General features: G+C 43.5%; 1 protein-coding gene across 1 annotated transcript in view; it reads left to right on the top strand.

The window, feature by feature from the left end:
* Positions 1-18841, top strand: part of CMTR1 (cap methyltransferase 1) — a 33918-nt gene that overhangs the window by 12157 nt on the left and 2920 nt on the right. The window contains exons 12-23 of the mRNA XM_082214815.1: positions 1440-1572; positions 2254-2433; positions 3136-3192; positions 3607-3664; positions 6278-6346; positions 7080-7211; positions 7910-8032; positions 10407-10498; positions 11009-11077; positions 11918-11965; positions 12991-13103; positions 14428-14536. Of these exons, the coding sequence (XP_082070941.1) occupies positions 1440-1572; positions 2254-2433; positions 3136-3192; positions 3607-3664; positions 6278-6346; positions 7080-7211; positions 7910-8032; positions 10407-10498; positions 11009-11077; positions 11918-11965; positions 12991-13103; positions 14428-14536 (1183 nt within the window). The remainder of the gene's footprint in view (positions 1-1439; positions 1573-2253; positions 2434-3135; positions 3193-3606; positions 3665-6277; positions 6347-7079; positions 7212-7909; positions 8033-10406; positions 10499-11008; positions 11078-11917; positions 11966-12990; positions 13104-14427; positions 14537-18841) is intronic.

Raw genomic sequence — 18841 nt, 5'->3', positions numbered from 1 at the left:
ATGTGGGGGCTAAATGAGGACGAAGACCGGGCAGAGAGCAGGGTTCAAATCACCCCACCTGGCCAGGACAATCCCTGGGTGCTCCCTTGGGCCACTCGCCTGACCCACCTCGCAGGGCTGTTGTTGCGAGGATAACACGGGGAGAACCACGCGTGCCCCCGGGAGCTCCTTGGAGGAGAAAGCGGGCGATGAATGCAATGCACGAAATATATGAGAGGCGACCAGGTTTTGCAGGTGAGGGGCCCCCGCCAGCCTCCGCTTCCAACACCCGGCGCAACGACGCCGAAGTTTTCCCCCGGGCTCAGCTCGGGGAGCAGCGCTGCTCCCCCCCGGCTCCCCTTCGCCCTCCCGGCTCTCTCTGCCGCCCACTGGGGACCCCCCTCACCTGCCAAGTCCGGAGCGCCGGTGGAAGTTGCATGCATGCATGCAGGGCGCCGCGTTGCCATTGCATTGCACTGCACTCCATGCAACACCTGCACGCATGCATTGCCTTGCACGCCCGCCAAGGGGTCTCCCTGCGGTCCAATGCGTCCCCTCTGGCGCGGATGCAGCATTGCAAAAATAAACACCCCCCCGACGCAGCCCTACCTGGGGGGCAGCCTCCGCCTCCGCCGCTCCGCCTCCGCGGGGATCTCCAGGCTCCATCCTGCCGCCCGATCTCCGCGAGGGTGCAGGCAGGCTGCGCGGGGTCTGCGCGGAAGAGCCCCTGCCCGCCCAGCCGCCGCCGCCACTGCGCTCATTCCATGGCCGGGAGAAGAGCGCTTCAAACAAAACGCCCGGCCTGCCAGGCCACGCTGGGAAACGTAGTTTGTGCACCCCGTGCGGGCGCGGAGCCCAAGGGCGAGGGGACTACGGATACCGGGAGCCCCCGCGCCGGGGACGGAGGGGGAGAGGCCGGGTGCAGGGATGGAGGGACGGGTGGGCGAGCGAGTGATTGAGTGGCAGCCGCCAAGCCTTGGCCGAGAGCCAGGAAGGGCCTCCCCGGAGGAGGAGGAGGAGGAGGGAGGCGCAGAGCAGGAGGGAGGGAGGGAACCCCAGGGGTCATCTAGTGACGGCGCCCCAATCGAAAATTTGACTTTAAAAAAAAATCTTTCAAATTTTTTTATTTTTCCCGCGGCACACCACGCAACATCTCGCGGCACACTAGTGTGCCGCGGAACAGTGGTTGGGAAACACTGCTGTAGACAGTGTGTGGGACAGATTGGGGAGGCACCCATCTAGACCTCGGCTCAGCCATTATGTTCATTGTGTAGAAGGTACTGTTTTTCAGCCTAATCTCCCTCACAGGTGCATGTGAGGATAACATGTCATAACCCCATGTGCACCACCCTCAGTGCCTTGGAGGAAGGGTGGGATACAAATATGATTAATAATAAAGTAGTGTGTGTTTCTCCTTTCTCTTTGTAAGGTGTAGCTTCAATTTGCTTTTTCTGCTCCAGGAGGGCACTTTGTCTGCAAAACCTTTGATCTGTTCACGCCATTCAGCGTTGGCCTAGTATACTTGCTCTACTGCTGCTTTGAGCGCGTGTCAATCTTCAAACCTGTGACGAGTCGCCCTGCCAATTCTGAAAGGTGAGACCTGAGCATTGTGGAAGGTGGAAGGTGCCTGTCTCTTTGAACACTGTGGCTGTGATAAAAAAAAAGGTTTGAAGTAGCTGCAGCTTTGCTACAAACTCTATGAGAGTTTAGGTTCTGTATCACATTCAAATTGTTTTGCTAAATATTTGCTGGCACATCAAACTGCTAAATGGGAGGCAATTAAATTTTGTAATGAGAGGATCACTTGTAATCCTTCAAGTTTCTTTTTGCCTCCTACCTTTTTCAAATACTTTTGAAGTAAAATTTCATCAGACAGATAATGACCAGAAATTGCTTGTATACATACCTTCTTTTCAGTGAATTTGATGCCTCTGGGGCCATTGCCAAAAGAAGCCCAGATCACAATAAAATGTTTCTAAAGCACATTCCCAGTTAATTGCAGGATTGTGGCCTAAGGTACTGCAGCTCATCTGGGGCAAGTCAATATCTCTAATTTTCTTGTCCTTAAAATAGGAATAAAACAAGATGGAACTGGGAAAGTGTTTTGCACTAGTGGAAGTAATAAAATATATGATAACCAATAAAGGTTGTCATCACCTCTTGCAAAAGCAGAAAGGGTTTTCTGCAAGCTGTATTTATTTCATCTTACAGTTTGGCACAATGCATCAGAAGGTCATTATAGTTAATGAGCAAATAGTCTGTCTCACCCTGCAGGTATGTGGTATGCCGAGGATTGAAATCTGGAATTGATGACGTGAGAGACTATCTTTTCTCGGTGAACATCAAACTCAATCAGCTACGCAACACAGACCAGGATGTAAACCTCGTTGTCCCTTTGGAAGTAATCAATGGTGACCATGATTTCCATGATTACATAATCCGATCAAATGAAAGGTGAGTTGAAGGGCAGTGAGAAGAAATTGCAGGGTTCTGCTAGTCACTTTTCCTAAGCTGTCTGCTTCCAATAATTCTTCCTTTGCAAAGTCCATATATTGTGGATTAGTTCACAAGACAAAGTGAATGACACACTGTATAACTCGTGTCCTGTCCTTTGTTTTCAAATGCCAATTAGGCACCATTAATTGTAGATGCATGATTAATGGCACATCTAGATTTCCTACTCCTGCTTTGTATATTGTAGTCTCGTGGCTTTCTCTACTCTGCAGTGATAATATAAAACTGGTATTATCAGTTGATCGTAAGAAATCTTGCTAATTTCTGTTTTTTAGTGTACTTTATTCACTTGTTGCATTTCTGTATTATCCTGACCAGTCATTATTCTCTTCTTTTTAACCTGAAAAGCAGCAATAATAATAAAACTTACTTTCTGCACAGATAAGAATAGTCATAGGTTAACATAAACAACAACAACAACACTCAAAACCCAACCTCCTTTTGTGAAGGAAGAGTGAAAATATTCCTCAATACCCTGGCAGTACCATTGCAGCATGGCCAGTTACTGTATTGTATTGAAATTGGTCATTCTGTCTGTTGGTTATTTTTCATGCGCATTCTGATTCACAAGACCTTCAGATAGCTACTTTGTCAATTTAGTAGATAACGCATTCTAAAGCTGGGACCTGCTTTCTCTTCCAGACTCTGCGCTGTTCAGATCAAAGCACTGGCCAAAATCCGTGCCTTTGTTCAAGACACGTAAGTATATTTATATTTAAAGGTGCTCTCGGGTGAGGGCCGAACTGTAATTCAGGTTTGTTGTTTGTACTGTTTGAGATGTTACGGCCTTCATTTGGTGGTGGGGCATGGGAGAGACTTGCATGAAAGTGACTCCATTCCAGGGAATGTCATTCAAGTCAGTGAGTCAAGTTTGTGGTTTGCGGTATTCTTTTATAAATCTTCCAGGTGTAATTTCTGGGGTCTAGAGCAGCATTTCAGAAGTTTATTTGAGGGTCTTCTTCACCTTGTTTTTGTTATTATGGTGCATAAATCACTATGTGAATTGAAAAGAAGAATCCATCTTTGGGGACAGATGTGTGTGTTGGGGGGGGGGGCAAGCTGAATTATCCTTTTTACTGGAAAATTCAGAAGAACCATCACAAATTCTTCTAGGACCTTGAATGAACCACGACAGGCTGACATCCGAAAGGAATGCCTCCGACTCTGGGGGGTGAGTAAAACCACAGAACAGCAAACTATAGTTTTGTAGTTCTCCTTTTTTAATGTGTATAGAAGTCTCTGTATTCTCTGTTGAAGAGGATTATCTTCCATTTAAAGGGCATGCTAGGGACTGTATATATTGTTTATATATAATTCTGTGTATTTACAGAGTGATGGTTGGAGAAAGAGATTTTTTAAAAATCATTTCCCAAAGGGTGGGATTTTCGCTAAACTAAAGATCTTCAGTGACAGAAAAATTAGTACTAAGTTAATTGTGAATGCGAGTATAACTTACTTGAGACATTCATGATGAATGCAAACTGCCTTCTACAGCATCCATATTTTAAATGCCTGTTCCTGACTTACACACCACAATATGTCGTCTTGGACAGCAAGTCTCTTTGGCCTAGAACATGATTTCTGATCATTCTGTTAAGTTGCATTAAAGTAAATGACAAAGCTGCAGGCCATGCTTTTTACACTGAAAAATACAGTGGTCTTTGAGGTATCACAGCACATACGGTCTCAGAATGAATTCTTTCTCTCTTGGCCACCCTACTTTTTTGGGTTAGAAGTGTGCAACTAATGAAGTTCAAACTTCCATCGCTTGGATTTTATTTCAAATTGATATTCCCGTGACATAAGATTTGTATAGTAAAATGAAATAAACAGATAGGCTTACACATAAAATTTTGCTTGTAAGCCGTTGGTTCGTAATTGAGTTTGAGGCATTGCAACAGGCAGTGGAGGCTCTTCAAGTCTGCTTCTTGATATGCAGGCTCTTAAGAGGTTGCCTGCTGTTAAAAATAATTCTGCTGTAATTCTGCTATCAGGATGGAATAATTGTGTCTCTTCTCATACTTCATTGCACTTGTTATAAGCTGCTTGATCGATAGTTTCATGTTAAGGGGCAGCATAGAAATGTAATAAAACAAAATCCCCATATTTCATGAGATGATGCCACCAATTATTACATTTTTCTACTGGAAGAAGGTAAACCTTCTTTCTCCGTGTGTCTTTCTCTTAGTAACATGTAAATGGCTATTGGAGTAACAAGTTGGTTAAAAGAAAATAGCTGTTTAGCTGTAGACTTGCTAAATTTAATAAATCCATACCTGCTTTTAAAGAAAAGAATTCTCTCAAGTGTAGCCTGTGCAAATTCAATAAAAGCATTGAAAGAACTCCTGCCATTCACAATTACCTAAAAACAAAAGCGTAGACTGAAACATAATGTATGATGAATCTTTAAGTAACAGCTCTTGCTTTTTAGTATGCATCCCATTCCTATTATCTGAGAAATATCTCTTTGGCTTAAAATGTTTAGAGGCTGAGGGAGTAAATGTCATCGTGTGTGTGGATGAAAAGGGAATGTCATACCCTAAGTAACCAAAAAGAGCAATGCCACTTAGTACTAGCCAGCTCTTAAGAGTGCTTCAGTATCCCCTTTTGTAGTTACAGTCTGATCAGTTGATTGCACTGTTAGTACATTCTTTAGGTATATTGTTCTAAATGAAGTTAGAGATTGTGAGTAGGGAATCATGGTGCAGTGCTGTTTTTGGTTAATTGGCCAAAATAAGAAGTCGTATTTTGGCATGTGTATGAGTTGCTACTCAGGATACTCCATAGGACCCTAACATAAATAAACATCGATCCTTTTAGACAAGAGCAATTTCTTCCCAAACATAAAAAGGACCTCACTTTCAGCATTCATGGAAACTACTCTCTAGCAAATGGGTGGAAAACTTAGGGTCCTCCAGGAGTTGTTGGACTATAGCTTCTATCCTGCCTGACCAATGACTGGGCCTGATGGGCAGTGGAGTCCAACAACAGCTGGAGGACCACAAGTTTCTCACCCTTGCTCCAGGTGGGGCCACTGGATAAACATATACTTCATCACTCAGAGCCGAGAAGAAGAAAACCAAACAGGAACACAAGAAGCTGCCTAATGCCAACTCAGACCATTGACCCATCTAACTCACTGATTGTCTGTGGCGCACCAGGATTTCAGACAGTGTGTCTTTCCCAGCCCTTCCCAGAGCTGCCAGGAATTGAAGCTGGGAATTTCTGCATGCCAGCAGGCTCCACTATGGAGCTCTGACTCTTCAGCTGCTACCTGTCATCCCCGCATGGAAGTTGGATTGTGGGGATTTTTATGGGAACGTTATTTTGTCGGCTAATTATCTATTGTGCGAAAGAGTACTTTTTTCTTTTTATTAAGGAACCGCTGCTCCCATTGTTCCTATTGAAATCAATTGCCAAAGTCTACTGGGCATTTTGCAGGCATGTTGAAAAGCTGTAGAAGTAGTGTGTAGCAATACTTCAAAAACAATGCATTGGGTTCTTCCATTCATGAGAGGCAGAGAGATTGTGAGTAAGAGGACAAAAATAGCCCGAGTACAAGTTAATTTTGATCCATCAGTAGCTCAGGGAAACTCAAGCTCTTCTGTCTTTTACAAAATAAGTTAATATTTTAATGTGCATCTGCCTTGGCTTTCTTTTTGCTTCTCCATACGTCCCCTTTATTCTATGCCTGATGAACAGCAAATAATTAGAAGCAATGATGGAATAAATGTAATGTGTGAACCAAATCCTTGTTGACTCATTGGCTCTTGGGTTGCTCTAGATTCCAGACCAGGCCCGAGTTGCTCCATCCTCTTCTGATCCCAAGTCCAAGTTCTTTGAGCTAATTCAGGTGAGACTTCCAATTGCTGTTTGTTCTGTATGCTCAGATTAAATTAATGCTATTTATCATGAGACAGCAGAAAGCAAAGATGGAGAAAACACTCCCTGCAAGGCTTCTTGTATTGGTTGCTGTTAACAGCAAAAGGTGAAGTGTATCGCTGTAAGTTTCAAGCTGGCTATTACGGAGAGGTATATCTGCTTTGACCCTTCCCTAAACATATGTATCTACTTATAAACTCTCTGGTTCAAACAATCAGTTTTGCAGACAGCATATTTGTGATCAGATGCAGCATTGTGCAGTTATTTTGACAACTGGCTGCTGGAGGCAGAAAATGGCACTACATCAGTAATAGTAATTTATTATTTGTATCCCTCCCACCTGAGTGGATTGCCCTAGCCAGTCTGGGCACAGAAAAATACAAGGAAACATCAGGTATTAAAAACTTCCCAATAATCTTCAAGTGTCTCCGGAAAGTTGTGTAGATGTTTATCTCTTTGACATCTGGTGGGAGGGCGTCCCACAGGGTGGGTGCCACTACCAAGAAGGCCCTCTGCCTGGTTCCCTGTAACTTCACTTCTTGCAATGCAGGAACTGCCAGAAGGCCCTCGAAGCTGGACTCAGTGTCCGGGCTGGACAGTGGTGGAGATATGCAGTATATGGAGCATGGAAACAACTTCCTTAATTCCAGTCATTGTGATAGCCTTTTCTGGGATAAGAATTCCCTCTTCTTTTTTGTTTTTAGGGTGCTGACATGGAGATCTTCAGTTACAAACCAACACCTCTCAACTCAAAAACCTTGGAGAAAATCCGACCTGTGCTGGATTACAGGTGCATGGTGTCAGGAAGTGAGCAGAAGTTTCTTCTAGCACTAGGGGTAAGTGGTAATGAAATGTAACAATGACTTTCAGTGGGAGAAAAAAAAACCCTGTGTATTTTAAGCAAGTTGGTGCTTGGTTTGCAATTTCATTCACCCATGTGTTGCTCCTGTTTATCTGCAGGAATGGTCTTGTTTTAGATCCTGGCTTAAATCGCCATGGTGGTTGTTTGGTCTGTGGATTACCTTTGCTAGTATCTCACTGATACGTTACAAGCCAATTTTTATAGTAAGCTTTACCTTGTTTTATAAATTCACCAACTACATGATCTTACCATGTTCTGATAACATGATTTCTTAATTTCTTCAGTGAAATTAAGTCCCTCGCTTGTGAGGGCTAAAAGAGAAGCTTGCTAAACAACCTGAATAACTGTTTACTCATTTATTTATTTATTTAATAAAATTTGTACACTGTTTGATTGTAAAAGACCTTAAAGCGATTTACAAAAGATAAAAAAGTAAAATCCAGAAAAACTAAGAAATCTACTTTAAAACATACAAAAGTTAAAATACTAGAAGAGATAAAATTTAAGATTTTCTTCTTCCGCTGACAACCTTTTTAGATGCTTCGTTATAAAGTACATTCCACTGTGGCAATCTCTCTCTGCTGGCCTGGTACTAACTCCAAGAGACTGTGGCCTCTTCTGTGAACTCCTTTGGTCCCTAATCTTACTGCCTTCCTGTTTGTTTACATGCAGAAGTCTCAGATATACACTTGGGCTGGTCGCACATCAGATCGCTGGACCAAACTGGACTTGAAAACAGAATTACCACGGGACACTCTTCTGTCTGTGGAGATAGTTCATGAGCTGAAAGGAGAGGTAAGAGGCTGATTTTTCTTCTGAAGGGGCTAATTTTCTTCTACTAGCAATTTAAAACTCATATTACAAGGGGGAAAGGCCTGACTAGGGCTTTTGGTAAGGATAGTGGCATTTAAGGTCCTTTTGTGGCTTGCTCTTCTAAAGTAGGATCACTTGCACACATTCATATAATCCAGCCAAAGCTCTCCTCTCCAGAAGTGGATCTATCATTTTCTTACCAATTTACCAAGCTTGGAGAACAAATATTGCTGTGGGATTGTTATTATTTTTAGTCACTAATCACAAAGTTTAGAGAAGATAATTTATTCAAGGGATAAATGATTTTCTGCAGGGGATATTTGCGAATGAAAAAATGTAAGCATTCCTGAGACTAGTGCACAAGCAGCAAACAAAATTTAACTACCAGTAATTGGAACACCAATCCTTATAAAATAAGTTAAAAATTCAGTCCGGGTAAATCAAGGCATTGACACAATTTTTCCAATCAATCAATCAATCAATCAATCAATCTCTCCTGCCCTTTCTCCCAGAGAAACCCCAAGGTGGCAAACAAGTGATAAAGCAATAAATCATACACAAAATGATAAAAATTGTCCAAATTAGTAAAATCAGTTTCATCTAATAAGAACAGGATAAAACAGTTCAAGAATAAAAACAATGTGCTGAAATTCTGACTTTTTATACTTAAAAAAAAGATGTGTTAGAAACAGTATGAAGTGCAAAATGAACTTCAGTGAATACGATCAACAGTAGAATCTGAACAATATCAAAATCATAAAAGAGAACAAAGCACTGTGGGTTACAACTACCGTGGGACCAAATTTCCCACTTCCATCAAGCTTGTTACAATTTATCCTAATAAAAATGCTAGTGTTTTCAATTCTATTATGCACTCTTTGACACTGTTTCGGAAAACCTAAAATAATGGAATTTTAATCTGCTTAAAGCCTAATTCACAGTTCAGGGTTCACCTAGTGAGACAGAGAAAGGGAGATTTACCTTGCTCAGCCACATATTCCCTTTGGCACAAAGCTACCTACTCTTTGTAAGCTATTGCAATATGCTTGCTGTGCTCTTGTGTGATCTTTCCATAGCTTCTGACACAGTCCATTTGTTCAGATCCAGTCAGGCTTAGTTGAAGGAACATTTTGGGTGGTGGTTGGCTGTCGCCAGCTTTGTTGGGTTTTATGTGTGTTCAACAGTTTTCAGACTTTTAGGGCGGGAGAACGTAAGAGACTTTGTAAAATAATGAACTGTTTAGAGAGAAATTGCCATCTCTGAAACACTCAAATCCAGATTCATGCTGTGGAATTGATTTAGCAATAGGATTGGGACAGCCAAAGGGCACTATTTCTTCACACGGTGCTTAAATTAAAGGATTTCCTACTGCAGGATGTGGCGCTGGCAACTTGTAGAGATGGCTTTTTAAAAGGATTAAATGAGTTAAATTGGAGATAGAGCTTTCCGTGACAGTTAAGAATGGAATTTCCATGTTCTGCCACAATATGTGCATGCTTACTTAACGCGGAGAACAAATGTAAGGGTGTTTTCTCCCATTACTCCCTGCTTGTGAGCTTTGCAAGGTTACCTGGCTAGCCACTGTTGGGAGTGCTGGCCTAGAAACACCCCTGATCTCCACCAGCTAAGCAGTTACTGCATTCTTTTGGAAGGTTGATTTGATCCATAGATTCCTGACTTTCCCCCACCCCCTAAGGCAGCATGCCAATGGGTTTTATCTGTCAACGGGTGAGCTATGAGTTCAAGATCCAGAAGCGACGGTCCCACAATCCATTGCCCTGGTTTGCTCTCCAGTTACTTCCCCACAAAGTCACAACTTAGTGGTGTCTTACCCAGTACTTGGGAACAATTTTAAAACATCTTAGAAGTGAATTTTAACAGTATAGACTTAAGCATGTGCGGTATCCTTTATGGAGCTGTATATTTGGGGTGGGAGAACCTGGTAACAGCCCAGTGCACATGTCATGATAAGCCATAGTTTGAAATAAACTATGGTTTACCAGAAATGAGCCTGGGACCAGCACTCAGTTTGTTCTTGAAGCAAACCATAAGTGGAAGCCACCTTGGCTTACTGCTCATAATTTGTTTGGGAGAAGCAAACCAAAAGTGCTTGTGGTTTGTTTCCTGGCTCAGGGTGGAGCAAAGCCAACATGGCGGAGCCGTGTGCCCTGGTTTCTTATGGACTATAGTTTATTTCAAGCTTATTGTGACATGCAGCCAAAGAGGCATTTTTTTTTTAGTGTAACTTCTGAAGCAGTCAGTGAGGTGGGAAGCTGTTGCGCATGCAGATGGTATTCTTTGCAACACACTCAGAATACAGCAGCACTTTGTGAGGTGCCGATTTCCCTCTCCCTAGGGAAAAGCACAGCGAAAAATTAATGCCATCCACATCCTGGATGCCCTGGTGATAAATGGTAGTGATGTCCGAGAACAACATTTCAATCAGCGGTAAGCAGAGTTCGGGAAATTACTTGTGTATATGGTTTGATGGGTGCAGGGGGGGTGAGAGAGGTGGGTTCTTAACCTAGAGTCTCGGCTGTTCAACAGAATAACCCCAAATAGACACTTGAGAAATTTTGAAAGAACAAACTTCTGAATGCAGTATGCCTTTTCTTGATCTCCACTCAGTTAGCCAATGCAACCCTGTGGCAGAGAAGACTACTCCATTAGCAGCAAGCAAGCAAATCTTAGCATTTGGGAATATACTAGTACAGAAGCGATCCTTTTTCATGAGAAAAAGCCAACAGCCCTCAGATGCCTTCCTAGCCACATTTTACTCATAGTTTGTCCTATTTTGGGGCTTCCCGTAGGCATCTGGTTCTTAATGGGCCAAACTATTAAATCAGTCAATCTTTAGATTGGTTATGCTACTACCTTGAGTAGCCTCCCCATTGTATAAGACTTTAATCCATTTCTGAGGAAAGCTAAACTAAAGAAATCCTTATTTTTTGGTTGCAGAATTCAGCTAGCAGAGAAATTTGTAAAAGCCGTCTCTAAACCTAGCCGGCCAGATATGAACCCCATCCGGTGAGTGCGGCCTTTTGGATTCTTGCTGGCTTCTGGGGCTGTAATTAAAAATACTTTGTAGGTGGTTTGTGCCATGATGGATTTTCACATTAAGTTGTACGTTAGGAAGCCAGCAAGAGTGATTGTGGGAGGATGCTTTCCTATGAAAGACCATTTCAGATCAATTTGATATGTGAAGAGCTTATCCTTGAAATAAACTGGTTTAGCTCCTTGACAGAAGAATCAGAGACCAAACGATGTGGTTCTCTTTCTGGGTCTAGTTTGTAACTTATATGAAGACAGGAGGGGAGGGCAAAGAAATCAGGGCACAAGAGAGAGCAGCACCAAAGCGTGGTTGTGCCTCTTCAATTTTAATAATTTTGTTTTGGATAACGAATTTAACCTGCATAAAGCTTGCCAGTCAACAGCACCCTTTCAGAATCAAGTTTGTTGTATAGGACATGTGTAATATTTCATTCTGTGTTTTTCTGATGCTGAAACAAAACAGCAGGGTTACACCTCCTATTTCTCAAGCGAGTTGTCCAGCCATCTAAATTCAGCAAGAAGGCTGGTGGTACTGCTGACATGAAGTGCTCAGATCAGTAGAGTTCAGTGATTAGAAGTCATGATCTTTGATAAGTTTTTTTTTCTTTATTACAGTATTCTACTTCTCGATCATGAGGGCTAGAAACTTCCTTTTATAGGAAGTCTAAGATTTTTAGGAGTCTTGATGAGAGCACCTGGGGAGTAAGTTTTTTTAAAAGCAGAATCATCAGCAGTTTTGAAGAGCTTGTAGGAACTCAACCTACAGTTAGATGTTGTGGCCAGCATATTATTCCACTCATGGACTTTTCTCCACAGAGTGAAGGAGGTATACAGGCTAGAGGATATGGAAAAGATTTTTCTAAGGTAAGTCCTCAGAAATCCTGGATTTGCAGCCTTTATTTTGTTATTATTTGGACTTTCTCAGTTGTTTTTTAAAGAGAATATTGTTAATTCTGCATTACTGAGAGGATCTATCAGCCTATCCAAAAGGAACCTATGTTTATTGGCTAGCGGAAGGAAGTTAGTTAGGTTTTTTATGGCCAAGCCTCCAACACTGTTTTCCAGCCCTGCAGAGATCCATCCCATTTCTCCCTTGTGACATAGAAGAGGCTTGCTTGTGTGGCTGGCTGGTGGGAGAAATACCGGCTGCTTTTAAAGATCAGCACATTGATATATTGCACAATGGAATCCATAGATGGTGCTAAAACGACCAGATTTTAAGCCCTGAATCTATCCGTAGATTCTTTGCCTTAGTACTTTACAAAGCTCTCAGATGAACCTTCTAAACCATTTCTGTCTCTCTCTAATATTCAGAGTCCCTTGGTACCCTTTTAACAGGTTCCACAATTTTGTTCATCATGAAAAGTGTTCAGCAGGCCTCTGGCGAGTGTGAGGAACCCCAGGCTTCTACCCAACTGTGGAGCTGCAGGGGGGAGAACTGCCCTTTTCCCTTTGCATCCCCAAAGTTTGGAGGACACCTGGGAGTTATTTAGTGTGTTGGGTGTTCAGAGCACTCAGCAAGGAGATGTCCCAGATGCATCTTTGATTTGGAGGCTCAGCATGAGATCACCAGCAAACCAGCTCCTCTTGGGGGCGGGGCATGATCCTGGCAACCACAATTTTTTTGTTGGCCGACAACCTTCTTCTTATCTTGTTCATCCTCACAACACCCCTCTAAATTATGTCACAGTTATACTTTTAACAGAGAGAAGAATTTGTGTTGGTAACCTGACCACAGTGGAGTTTATGCTTGGCTAGGGATTTGAACTGCACCTCCTGGACCAAGTCCCAGGGTCCAGCTGTTTGCCACATTGCTGAGACCTGTGCTTTGTGCATTTTTTGTTACTTTGGCTATGAACACCCTGTCTCCTGGTTGTTTGGTGGCGTAGGTTAGAGATGAAGATCATCAAGAGCTCAGGCGGAACCCCACGGCTGTCCTACACTGGCCGTGACGACAGACACTTTGTTCCCACAGGATTGTACATCGTTCGGACTGTCAGTGGTATGTCGTTCTCTGTTCAGGGACTCCTTGCTATGATGGCCAAAGTCAGGCTCTGAAATATGCATCTCTGCTTTGGTCAAAACAATTACATGGACCTTTTTTTGCTTTTAAAAAACTGAGAGAGTACATTCCTCTATTTTGTTAGTTGCCGCTCCAATTCTTTTTTGGATCCTGATTCTCCTAGCAGAGCGTAGCATTGTGCAGGGGAACGTTGGAAGCTGGGGAAGATCTTGAGGTATTATTTTTTTGCAGAAAAAGCAGTGCAAAATGCTTGCCGAAGATTGCTGAAGTAGTTTTCTCCTTCCATATGCTCCATGTGCTTTTCTTCCTTAAAAGCCATCCATGATAAATACTACCGAAGCAGCTTCTCTTCCCATGCATTGCTTTTCCTGCCATCACTCAGGGTTGAAATGAGCAGGGTACCCAGTAACTGGATGAGAACTCAAGGGCAGGGCAACTACCTGTTCCCTTGTCCTCTGTCCAGCACCTGGCGCATGAGGCTGCCTTTCCTGCCCCATCATTCCTACAGTGTATTCAGCTAATGAGTACCAGCAGGATTGTAGCTAAGCCAGGGAAGCAAGTGGAAGGCATAAGCATTCTTGGGGGAATCCCAAGATTGGCAGAAGTACAAAAAATCTTCACCTGACTTGGACCCTACCTAGCTTCAGCAAGGTGGTAGCCTCATATGCCTCCAGGCCATATCCTGAATTTTCCAGATGTGCCTTAGAAATGAGGTGCCTTGGTGTACAAAAAAAAGTTTATTGGCAAGTTTTTTCTTCTCATAAGGGTCTTTTAAGACCCTCTCGGACACTGCTGCCCCATAGACTTCACAAAGGTAGTAGAACTGCTAGCAAAAACTCCTCTGCAGATTCAACACCTGGGCAGGGCTATATGGGTGGAGGCATTTCATTTAGATCAGGGATAGGCAAATTCAGCCCTCCAGATTTTTGGGACTACGACTCCCATCATCCCTGACCACTGGTCCTATTAGCTAGGGATGATGGGAGTTGTAGTCCCAAAACATCTGGAGGGCCGAGTTTGCCTTTGCTTGATTTAGATATTGGGGCCCAAGTCATTTTGGGGCTTTGTATGTCAACATGATCACCTTGACCTTGCCTTGGAAGCACAATGGCAACCAGTGCAGGTCTTTTAAGAATTGGTGTGCTATGTGCTTAGCCAGCAGAGCCCACCAGCACTCTGGCCACTGCATTCTGCACCACTTGCAGCTTCTGAACCATCTCTTAAGGACAGCCTCACATGCAATACTCTACAGTAGTCCAGTTATTCTTCTCTTTTTAACCTGATCTCGTCCCCCCCCCCACAGATCCGTGGACCATGGCAGTTAGCAAAAATTCTAATAGGAAATTTTTCTACAACAAGACAACACATAAATCAACGTATGAACTGCCTCAAGAATCTGTTGCACCATTTCAGTGAGTATCATCCAGAAAATACTGCCAGTTTATCTAGAAGCAATGAGGGGGATCATACCAGCACATGTTGCTTTTGTAGTGCATAGATCTCTCTCCAGCATCATTAAACTCTGTAGTGTTGACCTGTAAATGTCCACAGAAGTTACCACTGCAGACTTTGCTCTATTATCTAAGGAAACTTTGGGAGGGTTCTGGACCATGATTTACAAGTCATTGTACTCTTAATAGTTGGCTTTGGGAAGTGGCAAGGTAACCCAGCATGTATTAGACTGCATGCCACAGTTGGTATACTTGGCTGGGTCTGGAGTCTGTGTCAGGAATAGGTCTCCCTGAAAGCTTTTGATCTTCTGAATACAACAGAATTACAGAGGCCTGAAACTGCTTGACGTATCATAGTTTTCCCCAGACAGCTCTGAGGATCTTTGAAAGGATGCTAAGATTTCTTGGTTTGATCTTGGGCCCCTTAATAGAACTACAACTTAAACTTTGTAATATGGAAACACTCTCACTTTAAAGGCTTTGAGATACAGGAAGAAGCTGACTAAGAGACTTAAGAAAAGACAGCACTGCACTAAGGCTTTTGAGGAAGTGGGGAACCATACATACCTGCACTTAATTCAAAACATACTCTTTATCTGCCACCAAAAGCAGAGATGTATGGGTCACCTACGCTTCTGTTCTATGCCCTGTCAGGTTCTGAATTCTGGGCCCTCACAGCAGTCAGACAGAAGCAAGAATGAAATAACCCTCGCTTACTCCAGAATCTTGAATCTGCTGTAGCTGTCTTCTTCTCATTGGCATTCTTGTCTTCCACCTTCAGCCATTAGATGGTTACAAATTCTGCCGCTTGCTTCAGCCATGCTTCCCCTTTCTTCTGTTCTGTTTGCTTTTGTTTTGTTTTGTGGGTGTTTTTGGTATAAAATGTAGACCCCTCTTACTTTGAAGTTCTTTAATCTCTAGCTTTTTCATGCTGCTTTCCTCTGTCTTTAAGGCTCTCCTTATTACTTTTACCAAGGCGCCAGGTGTTTGGATGGCTTTCTATCTAAGCCATTATATGCAGTTGCTAGTGAACCCCAAACCTTTCCCACTTCCTGCGGCGCATGCAGAGAACTTGGAAAAGAGGAGTATCTGCTTTGCATCTGAGTTTCTGCAGGAAGGGCAAGAAGGATGAGACCTGTGGGTATAGGGCAGTATACAAATTTACAAACAAACAAAGAAAGTGTCTTCTGCAGAAGCCTAGCAGGAAAGGACAGAAATTAGCAACCCCCCCAAGTCCTTTCTCCTGTGAACTCAGGTTGCACAAGAATGCTCACCAGAGGGCCAAAATGTCTGTCCATCTCTATTCCTTCTGCCTACCCTTTTGCTGCTCTGTATCTTTGTGATTCTTTCCCACACCCCAAACACGCACACACTTCTAAAAGCTTATTTCTTCTCTCATTTTCTGGAATAAGTTTTCACCTTTACTCATCTTAGTATAGCAGCCCCCTTCGGTGCCCTGCCTGCCCCCTTAGTGTCCCATCTCGTTGATGTAAGCCTATTTCAGCCCTCCATAAACTGCATCCCCCCATTTATAAAGGAGGCTATAATCCTGCCCACAGGATTAGAAGTCCTTAGTTGTAAAGCTGAATCTATGATGTGTACTACATAGAAGAATTGTCGCTTATCCAAACAGAGTTAGCAGAAGCACTTACAGCTTTTTAAACATGGACTATGTAGACAATGGAGGGACGCGGGTGGCGCAGTGGGTTAAACCACAGAGCCTAGGACTTGCCGATCAGAAGGTCGGCGGTTCAAATCCCGGCGACGGGATGAGCTCCTGTTGCTCGGTCCCTGCGCCTGCCAACCTAGCAGTTCGAAAGCACGTCAAAGTGCAAGTAGATAAATAGGTACTGCTCCGGCGGGAAAGGTAAATGGCGTTTCCATGAGCTGTTCTGGTTTGCCAGAAGCGGCTTAGTCATGCTGGCCACATGACCCGGAAGCTGTACGCTGGCTCCCTCTGCCAGTAAAGCAAGATGAGCGCTGCAACCCCAGAGTCGGCCACGACTGGACCTAATGGTCAGGGGTCCCTTTACCTTTACCTATGTAGACAGTGAGAGGCTCATTCTCAGGAGTTCTGTTTACCCTAAGAAAAAGCCAGCCTCGTTCTCGGGCCTGAGCGTGTCTGGCCCTTGGGAACACCTGCTGAGTCGCTTCTAGTCTAGTTTTCCACATCTCTTGCACTGAATAGTTTTTGAGAAACTGTGGGAGCCCTTTGAACTTCTTTTTGTCAAATGCTAAGCAGGCAGTAAGCAGCATCTCACTTTCTTTCAGAAACTCAGGAATTCTTTCCTTTCCCTTCCTCATATTGCATATTTTCTGCAGAAAGCATAACTGTGGCTCTGAAAACAGTGGGAAGGAAGAGGCTTACGTGTGACTTTGATAATGGATGTTTTGCATTATCATTTGTGAACTCTAATACGGTTGTAATTAGGCACGGATATATTTTCTTGTCACAATGCTAATATCAGAACAGTGCAACTAAATAGGCTGTGAATATTAAATGCCAGTAATTGTTGGACTCGAAGGCCGCTTTGTCTGCGGCAATTAGCTATTTGCTTTTTCTCCAGTATGACAACACTGTTAAACAAGGAGGAGAACCTGAGCTCAGGCAGGAATAGAGACCTGATCATTGAGGCTGCTCCAAGAGGATTTTTTAAAAAGATCAGAATGTACAAAACTTATTTATCTAAAATGTCAAGTTTTGCTGAGCAGTCAGAGTTGCTGCAGCTCCTGCGGTTTCCATTCTGGTTGCTGGACTCTTCAGAAGTCTCCTGTAAGTTCTTTTATAGATTCTGTTAAGGGTACTTCATTTTCCTCACCCCCTCAGAAGTCTAAAATTTTTTTGGCTCTGTGTGTGTTGGGTTCCCCCGCTTTCAGACACCAAAGGCATTGATTTCCCCCTTCTAGTCAGTGCTTTGACTTGAGGCAAAAATAAGGCTGTTTCTGTTAAAACAACCTTCTGTACACCTGGCTGTGGTGTCTGTGTCTGCAGTCTGCAAGTCCTTTAATTGGTGGGTCCTGCAGAAATTATCGATTAGGCTTTCTCTTAAGGCATCAGAGTAGAGGGAGCAAACAGGGTTGTTGTTTTTTTTGCCACATGACCAGCAGACAGGCTTTTGATACTTGGGGGCTGCATGTTCAGCTTGAGATTCATATTCCCACTTGAGAGCTGGCAAAAGATCCCTCCTCTCTCTTGTGCTGATTCTGCTGTAATGCGAACATCATCAGCACAGACAGAACACGTATATGTGACCATTTTACACCTGAAGTACCTTATCAGCCGTATCTATTCCGTGGAAGCTGAAGGTTAGACTTTGTGGGCTGTTGGAAGGTGGAATTCAGTGTTGTGCTCCTCCCATCATTTTGTCTGTGCAAGCATTCCAGTTTTCTGGGTAGAAAGACCCGCTCTCTGCTCCCCCTTTGTGCTGTTCGGGGGGGGTCCTCCTGACACTCCCCTTGAGCCAATTTAGGGGGCATGTAGCGGGAGGGGAGGGAAGCCCCATTGCACAAGTAGCCAAGATTGGCTGAAGATGTCGCTATCAGGCTTCTAATAGGACTTCCAGAAGTGAAGGAAGTTACTGACCACACCTGTGGCTACTACTCATCATTCTGTTGTGCCCCCCACGTAAAAAAAACAACAACCCCAAACACCCTACCCATCCCTTCTTTGGCACTGAATCCTCTGGCCAGGCAGGCTCAAGAGATGGGACCACCAGTTCCTCAGAATGGTTCTTGCCATTGAAGGTGAAGCAAACTCTTCTACACTGGGCTTACCTTATGTATGGTCAGACACACAAACGCACACACACACACATAGGGAGGGAGGAAAGAGCTACAGTTCAGATGAACAGTTATTTTGCTACTTTCTCCCTTCTTCTTCACCCAAACTTAACCCTCAGTTGTAGCAAAGGCACAATGCTTAGAGACCCAAATACAGGAAATTTTGCAAAAGAATGTAACAACTAGAAATTATGTTCTAATTTGTATAAAGCTGTGCACAGCATTTGAGCTCTTTTGCTATGCGGTCAGTCTGAAAAATCCCTGGAGATTATTTAGTACATAATCTGGGCTTCTTGGAGCTCCTTCTGGTTTTCTTTTTAATGCACTCTGCTACATTCCTTTAAAAGGAGCCTTTTTGTGCCTTATGAAAGTGAATTGAAAGCACTGCCTTATTCTAAGTCCAGATCAGTTAACCTGGTAATTCTGTGTCTCAGCTTGCTGCCATTCCAGAGATACAAACAGAGGTCCTTGCCTGGAATCCAGGGC

The sequence above is a fragment of the Podarcis vaucheri genome, assembly GCF_965113315.1.
Source record: "Podarcis vaucheri genome assembly, chromosome: 3".
Classification (NCBI taxonomy): domain Eukaryota; kingdom Metazoa; phylum Chordata; class Lepidosauria; order Squamata; family Lacertidae; genus Podarcis; species Podarcis vaucheri.
The sequence above is the reverse complement of the archived record's forward strand: the minus strand, read 5'-3'. Positions and strand labels throughout refer to the sequence as shown.